Source organism: Rhizopus microsporus (genome assembly GCF_002708625.1).
Source record: "Rhizopus microsporus ATCC 52813 unplaced genomic scaffold scaffold_20, whole genome shotgun sequence".
NCBI classification, from domain to species: domain Eukaryota; kingdom Fungi; phylum Mucoromycota; class Mucoromycetes; order Mucorales; family Rhizopodaceae; genus Rhizopus; species Rhizopus microsporus.
This window is the reverse complement of record NW_019671935.1, coordinates 143631-151765: the sequence shown is the minus strand read 5'-3', so window position 1 is coordinate 151765 and position 8135 is coordinate 143631. Positions and strand designations below refer to the sequence as shown.

Sequence of the window (8135 nt, the reverse complement as noted above, 5' to 3'; positions counted from 1 at the left end):
TTTAATATTATCTTGAAGTTGTATCTCTGTGTTGTTCTCCAATTCGGTAAGGATTTCCACCGGTATTGGTACTCCATTCGATCTTTGTTCTTGTTTGGTTTGCATTCTTCGAGAGAACTATTGATAGAGTTCTTCCATGCTGAATTCTGATAAAGATGTGTTGACATTCTCCATAATTTGATCCACGAATGCGCGGCTTTTGAAGGTATAAAGAAGAAAGGGGATTATTTAGTTATTATTTTATTAAAAAAGGGAAAATAAAGCGCGGCTCTTGGAGCCTGTACCACATTGAATGACGGAGCGGAGCCAACAAGGATTGTTGTAGGCATGACCAACAATTCTGCATGTGCTTGCTGAAGTTCAATCTTAGTTTGTTTCAATTCAGTATATAATTGTTGAATGGTTGCTTGTAACTGAGCGATGTCTAAAGCTCCATCACTGACATTGTCGGGTTGTTCGTCCACATATCTAGAAATTTCTATAGCGTTGTGATCCGAAGAGTGAGGGGTCGTTTCTGTAGAAATAAGACCAACAATCTCAACCACGGTAGGTGCGTTATAGGCTTTACCACAGGATTTGCAGATAAAGGTAGGTTGAGGAGGATTGCCAGGTGTATTACCGTTGCGGTGAAAAGAGCTTGTCTCTTTACAGTTACGGCATACAATCTGTCGTCTTAGTGAATCAAATCTCTCAGTTAAACGACAAATTTTGTTCAACAGTAAGTATGTTCTTAGTGACTTTGCGACCTCTGCTGATTGTAGTCATAATAGGTGTTGGTTTATTATATGGAAATTCTGTTGAATTGCTTTGATGTATCAATGCAGAATTCACTTTACAAATAAGGTAAAAAGTATGCGAGAGTTGTGGAAGTCGAAAAAAGCTTTCCATTTTGATTTTACAGTTGTTCCAACGCCAAAGGGCGGTTTTAATTTTTCCAAAAGTCGGTTTTTTTTTTTCTATTCCAAAGGGCAGTTTGTGGACTTGGTTAATAGTTGAAAATATAACAAAAAGAATTTAATGAGCAGGAAATGCAGGGTCTGTTTTCATTAGTCCAAAACAGTAGAAAGAACCATACTGCTGCTTAAATCATCACACATATTTTGTTCAAACATGGTATTTTATTGATGGTCCAAATGAGCGCAAAAATAAAATAAACGTCCGCTCGGACCCGTTCAATCCGTTTGGAAGTGTACATTAGCGAAAAAAAAACCCCTTATGGATACAAGGGTAAAAAATGTAAACGGAAATTAATGAGTAGGGTTATCGATGAAAAGTTAAATGAATTGCTTTAACCATACAAGAAGCTTTTGACCATGGGGATGCTTAGCAGAGATCAATTTGTTATGGTGTAGCTAATCTAATTCATGTAGTAGGGAGCATATAATCGGCCATCGTTGAGACCAGGTTAGGGCTAGGTTTGGGGGAACCGAAGGACGTAAAGGAAGCATATTCAGAAGGAATGACAATGGATCTCGTATTGTTTCAGGCATGAACAGACGTCGATGCATATCAAGGTAACTAATAGCGTGATTTTTAGATAGCTGCTGCGTTGGGTGCTCAGGACATGGTCGAGATTCACATATTTTTATCAAATCATCAAATAATCAGTACCATACCATTATAACTAATCTTGACTGCTCCCTAGTACAAACTGTATTTATTATTGACATGATTAACTTTAATCTTAATAACGTACATACTACATAGACAAATTAATAGTTATTAAACTACTTAGATACAGATATATGTGCATTTATATGGCAATAGAATAGCTGAATCACCACAGTTTTATTCATCTTTTACCCATCTATATGAGCACACACTGCTTTACAGGCTAATTTCATCCATCTTTGCTAGAATTTAATTGGCTCATATTAAGGGTACTAGTAGGGAGAAATGACGATGTACTGTGTGGTGGTTCTTATTAAATGAAGCACTTCAAACTTGCGGATATAAGTATCGATTAACTTCAGGAGAAGTATTACGATAAGCTGTTCGATTAGAAAGCTTAGCTTTTTATTTAAAACCCTTTTCGTTCGGTTCAAACTTGTTGTTCTCTTTATTGAAATTTTAATCCTTTTATACCATTTACAAGTGATCAAAGTTATCAAAAGAAGTCAAGTATTATTAATACAATTACTTTTACAAGAAGGAGTCGCGAACAGCATAAGACATTCTATCTTGATCCATCAAAGTAATCTTACTGCGCCAACTAGTTCAGTTTCTTTTGTTGGAAGAGACTGTAATCGGCTTGAACATATCAGACATATCTCAATTAATTTAAACTTATTTTGGTTGTAACACTGGTTGATAATTCTATCAGGGCAGATAATCTAAAACATAAAAAGTAATAGCTTCCAAAATTTCAAATGGCTAGCATAAACAATAGAGAATCCTGGACGCTGGCTCCGCCGTGACATTCGACTTTCCCATTTTTTTCACCGTCATGACTCACCCAATGCATCCCAAGTGCCACGTCTAGAATCTCTTTTCTTTGCCATTTTCTACCCATGTGCCAGATGAGCTCCATCTAGAAATTCTACAACTTCTTCCAAATTACCGGAACTTCACCTGCACAACATAAGTAGACCATTTTAAATAAGGAAAAGAGAAAGCTACTGCTTAGATTATTCTGCCGCGAAAATCGAGTTTACAACCAAAATAATACTCAGAAGTGTCCATATTTTATCCATCTTTCATCTATCTATTCTCCGACTTGTATCTACTTTTAATTGACTACTTTAAACATAAGAAATGGAATATACTAGAGATCAAGCTATTTGCATGGCTTTTTATGTCGACTACACGGAAGAAAATATAAAAAAGTAAAAAAAAAAAAAATTGAAGACTTGGACGTTGGAATATCAAGGAAAATAAGCCAGTTCTTGTTTCCCTTAACAGAATCCGCAGTGATCCTTTAGGATACAAAAGATATCCAGATAGCAATCCACTCAGTGAGCAGTCACTCGTAAAGAAGAGAAAAAATGTTGATTGTGGGTCGTTCCTTCCACAATGGCCTAGTTGGCGAAACGAAGACGGAGGATGTGGTTATAGGCCTTCGGACCGCGCTTTTATTGTCATAATTATATAAAAAATAATTTTTCTACATTCTAAGTCCCTTATACCTTTCAAAGCCGCGCATTGTGGTGTAACAAAATGTCAAATGGATTATCTCTAGAAGAAATCAATGAATTGCAAGAGCTCAGAGGATTACTCAAACGACAACAAGTTCAAGACGACAAAGACGAGCCGAGAAGCCTTCTAAACGAAGTTCGCTTGGAGATGGAACAAGCTCCCCCAAGTCAACTCAAGAACAAGCTTAGACAATATGCCAGGAATACCAGCAAATATGAAGGAGATTTCTGGACAAAGAGTGGAACGGTCAACCGAATTTACCTTCCAGAATTCAAGAAATACAACGTTGATGCAGTGCAACACATCAATGCGATCAGTAAGGGAGCCGACAGGCTCAGGACAGCAGCTCGAGGAGCAACAGAGCTTTTCTCAGACATCCAATAAACCCTGGAGAACGGATGTGACGAAGACACCATGAAAATCATCTTGGAAAAGGCTCGACGCTTATCAGTATACTGCTGGGCCACAGGCAAAGAATTGGACAAAGATGCAAGACAATCTCAAGTACCTGGAAGAAGATGACGATGACGAAGACAAGGACTACTTCTTCGACACTGACACTATTGAGAAGATTCAAAGAACTAGATTTGAAAACTCAATCATGCGTAAACAACAAGGAAGCTACCATCAACGAGGACATCAACATGGTGGATTCTCCAAGAACAAGGGTAGTGGAAAAAGTTTTTTTTCGGGAAGGGCAAGTTCAGACCCAAACCAAAACCAACGGAAAACAACCAGGAACAGCGAGGCAAGCACTCACCCAAAACTTCACTTAAACAAGGCGAATCAGTATAAAAGAAAAAAGACTAAAAACATTAGAAAATTTAAAAAACGATCCAAAAATAGATGCTCATTATTCTATACCAGAAGATGGCATCCCGCCAGGTGGAAGACTTCAGGTGTTCCAACAAAATTGGAAAAGGCTAATCAAACACAATTGGCCTTTATCCGTTATCAAGGAGGGATATCGAATCCAGTTCAGCAAACAACCCATACCCTGGAGGGAAAAGACGTTCAGGATGTCCAACAACGAACAGGAGGCAGTCAATACGGCAGTGAAGTCATTTATCAACTCTCAAATTATAGAACGATCGCCAAACCAGGACACTCGTTTTCTCTCAAACTTGTTCACAGTTCAGGAGGACACCAAGGTTCGACCGATATTAGATTGTCAGAAGATCAACCAGTTTGTTCAATGCCAACATTTCAAGATGAAGGGCATTCCAGTACTGAGGGAATTGATAGAGGAGAATGACTTCATTTGCAAGATAGACCTGAAGGATGCGTATGTGGTAGTGCTCATTCACAACGAGTCCAGGAAATATCTTTCTTTCAAGCACCAAGGTATTGTATACAGATATCGGTCTCTGGCATTTGGATTGGGTGTAGCCCCAAGAGTGTTTTCAAAGCTAATGCGCTTTGCAATGGAAGCCATCCGAGCCAAGGGTATTCGAGTAATATATTACCTGGACGATGTTTGTTTATTAGCAAAATCGAAGGAAGAGATGAATACCGATGTGCAAGCGGTACTCAACCATTTGATGCAACTAGGATTTATCATCAACTACAAGAAGAACGACTTGGAACCTAAGCAATCGCAGGATTTCCTCGGATTTGCGTTCAATAGGCGCAAGATAGAAATTTGTGTGCCACTAAAGAAGATTTCCAAACTAGTGAACCGAGTTCGTCAACTGAAACATACAACCAGGAAATTCTCGTGCAAATGGATAGTAAGCTTATTGGGAAAGATCACAGCTATGATACCGGCAATGGGAGAAGCACTACTCAGATTACGGTCCCTGCAGAGAGATCTGGCCCGATCATTGAAGATTCAAGGATACAACTGGGAGAAGAGCTGTAAGACATTGACACAAGCATGGAACGAGTTGAACTGGTGAATAGAGAAGGTAACATTAAAGAACGGTCTGCTCATACGGTCAACACAGAACGACAAAGAACCGAAAGTGGAGATATATGTGGTCGCCTCAGACACAGGTTGGGGAGTAGCATCAAACCAAATACGAACAAACGGATTCTGGTCCCAGGAAGAAAGAGAAACTTCAATCAATGCAAAGGGGTTGAAGACAGTTCTGTTTGCGATTCAAATGCACGCAGGAAGAAACCAAGGCGAGCTATTTCATATTTACATCGACAACATGATCGCTCTAAAGCATGCAAAGAAGCCGGGCGAGACAGCATCAGCCTTGCTACAATCATTGATGTTGGAGACACAGTAGTTTATAACAGAGCACCATCTTTAGGTAAGGTGCTTTCACGTGCCAGGAGTACAAAACGTAGAAGCGGACAGCTTAAGCAGACGACAGAAGCCTCTTTACGAATGGGCCCTGCCGAGACGCTTTTTCAAAATGCTTCAGCAGAGATGGAAGATGGACCTGGATACCTTTACGTCAAGGGAAAACACCCGCCTATCACGTTACTGGAGCCGAATGCCCGATCCATCTGCCCAGGCTATCGACGCCTTCAAACAGAGGTGGCCTCAGAAGGGCCTCTACTTGCGCCCTCCAAGGAAGTTGATTCCACAGGTATTGTGGAAACTACAAGAAGACAAGGTGAGGACGGCGATGATGGTGGCCCCAGCTTGGCAGACACAGTTCTGGTGGCCAATGATGCTTCGTCAATGCTTAGACGGCCCGATCAAGATGTCGATCAACAAGACTTGGTGTTTAACCGCTTGGAGATTATCAGGGCACATCAACAGAAAAAGGAAAGGATGTCAGGTAATGTAAATGACTTTCTATCGCATTCGAACAAGATCAGTAAGCACAACAACTATGATATTCAATGGAGAAAATGGATAGAGTGGTGTGTAACACAAGTACCAAGAATAGATCCTACCGCATACAATCCTGGCATAGTAGTAAAGTACCTAGTTCAGAACAAACGGTTTTCATATCAGTATCTCAACGCTATTAGATCAGCAATAGCATCTGTATTTCGAGCATTACATTCCGGCAAACCACCCTTAGCATCTCATGAAAGGATTCAACAGTTTTTCCAGGCAAAAAGGAGAATCGACTCAAAGCTCCCCAACTATATGAAGGAGGTGTACAGTCTGACACCTATAATCGACGTGATAAGATCTTGGGACCAATGAAGGGCCTTAGACTAAAGAGGTTACAAGAAAAGACAGTTTTACTTTTAGCTATGGCGACCATGTGACGACCAAGATCTGACCTAGGCAGATTACAATATGAGGGTGTCCAATTTGGGATGGACAATGAGCAGAAAGTAGTTGATGTCACGCTGTTAGCCAGGAACCCCAAGGAAATCACTCCAAAACAATCTAAGTTCGGAGTCATTGACGAGGAAATCGTTTGCCCGGTGGAGACTCTTTGGTATTTTGTTGAATGTACTAAGGGCAGAAGAACTCATCTACCTAGCAATCACACCTTGTTCCTCACCTATATTGAGGATGAAAAGTTCTTCAGTCAAGGACAAGACAGTGGCTCAATGGATCAGCAAAAGCGTAACCACCGCGGGTATCGGCTCTGATAAGTTTACAGCACATTCGATCAGAGCAACAGCAAGCACATACGCAGTACAGCAAAGTGCTTCCATTCAAGAAGTAAAGATCCATGGAAATTGGAGTTTAAATGCAGACACGTTTGAGAAGTATTACTTAAAGCCAGCTAGCAGAAGACGGCAAGGACAAATGATAAGCAAGCGAATTTTAGAAGATACTGAAGGAACGACCCACAATTATTTTTTCATACACGTCATAATTTTATCCTCTTTCTGAAATTTATTTTTAATAAAACAGTATTTTCAACTACTGGCTACTAGTAATAATCTTTATCCCAAAAGGGAAACCGTGTTCATTACGGCGACTAAAAAACAATTAATTTCTGCTTTGCTGGAAAGGTCGACCTCTTCCATCCCAAATCGAAAGGGGAATGGACAGCATATTCTTGCACGCGTTGATATCTCGTTGCCATAGTGTCTTGCAGATACTGCAGATCTGAACACTACAGCCTTTCAAGCCGGACATACTCGTGAGGGGATCATTATTACACGCATTGCAAACTTTGGAAGTCTTGTATTCATCAATTGTAACGGCGATGAGATCTCCAGCTGTCTCTCTTCTTTTTAGCGCTCGCCAAAAAACACCAGTGGCACCACATCTGTTTCCATTCAGCTTTATCGAGTCTTTGCCAAACATTCCCGCACCAAAGACTACAAGGGGCACTTTCTCCCTTTCCGTTTGGAACTTTGCGGGCTTCCACTTTTGGCTTCTTTAAAACAACAATTTAATGATTTGATTGTCAAAGCTAAAATTGATTACATACCTGTTTTTGGTAATTTGTTTCTCTTTTTCTTTTGGATTTGCCGTCTGTTTTTGCCTCTTCTTGCTTCTTTTTTCTTCCTGTTTCTCTTCTTTCTTTTATTCTTATTATACTTGGCGCCTCCATGTACAAGCATGTTTACCATTTCTTCTGCCGCTCTTTGTCTGCATTGATACAAGTAAAAACGATCTTTTGCTGTTTTGTAATCATAAAATGTAAATAAGACACCAACATGGGTAAGAATGTACTCAATATAGAGGAGGTAAGCAGCGCATTGTGATGTTTTAGGAGAGGATATATTAGTCTCAATTGTTTTTATGCCTTTTTGAGCCTTAAACCTTTCTAGCTTTTTAATGTACTTTGTTGATCCGGTCCTGTGATAATACTCTGCTGTTGAGCAGCGTCTTATTTGATGGTTGGCTGTATCTAAACCAATTGCAGCAGTGAACACGCTTTTTCTCCCAGGATCTAGAAACATGGGCTGGTAGGCTTGCTTTGCTTCTTCCAAGCCAAAATCTTCAAGCTTTAAATCAATGTTTGCTATTAAAGAGGTATCTTTTGTTGTCCTTTTGTTGAATACAAAATCAACTGAAAATCCGTCAGACTTGACAGTATTTGCAAACATGACCTTGTTGTTCTGATTAGGAAGCAAATCGTCAACGCTATTCAAACAAACAAAAAAGGTTACTGAGTATT

General features: G+C 39.9%; 3 protein-coding genes across 3 annotated transcripts; 1 reads left to right on the top strand and 2 right to left on the bottom strand.

Annotated features, from left to right (window-relative positions):
* Window positions 1-7: 7 nt before the first annotated feature.
* RHIMIDRAFT_241139 (uncharacterized protein) lies at window positions 8-888 on the bottom strand (the record flags this gene model as incomplete). Its single annotated transcript, XM_023609515.1, has 3 exons — window positions 8-196; window positions 285-751; window positions 837-888. The coding sequence occupies 3 exons, from the start codon at window positions 886-888 to the stop codon at window positions 8-10; spliced, it is 708 nt and encodes a 235-aa protein (XP_023462631.1).
* A 2268-nt stretch (window positions 889-3156) lies between these two features.
* Window positions 3157-3519, top strand: RHIMIDRAFT_241138 (uncharacterized protein; the record flags this gene model as incomplete). Its single annotated transcript, XM_023609514.1, has 1 exon — window positions 3157-3519. One exon carries the CDS (start codon window positions 3157-3159, stop codon window positions 3517-3519), a length of 363 nt encoding a protein of 120 aa, XP_023462630.1.
* A 3475-nt stretch (window positions 3520-6994) lies between these two features.
* RHIMIDRAFT_294749 (uncharacterized protein) lies at window positions 6995-8064 on the bottom strand (the record flags this gene model as incomplete). The annotated part of the gene is made up of 2 exons (XM_023614121.1): window positions 6995-7388; window positions 7439-8064. The coding sequence occupies 2 exons, from the start codon at window positions 8062-8064 to the stop codon at window positions 6995-6997; spliced, it is 1020 nt and encodes a 339-aa protein (XP_023462629.1).
* Window positions 8065-8135: the final 71 nt, after the last annotated feature.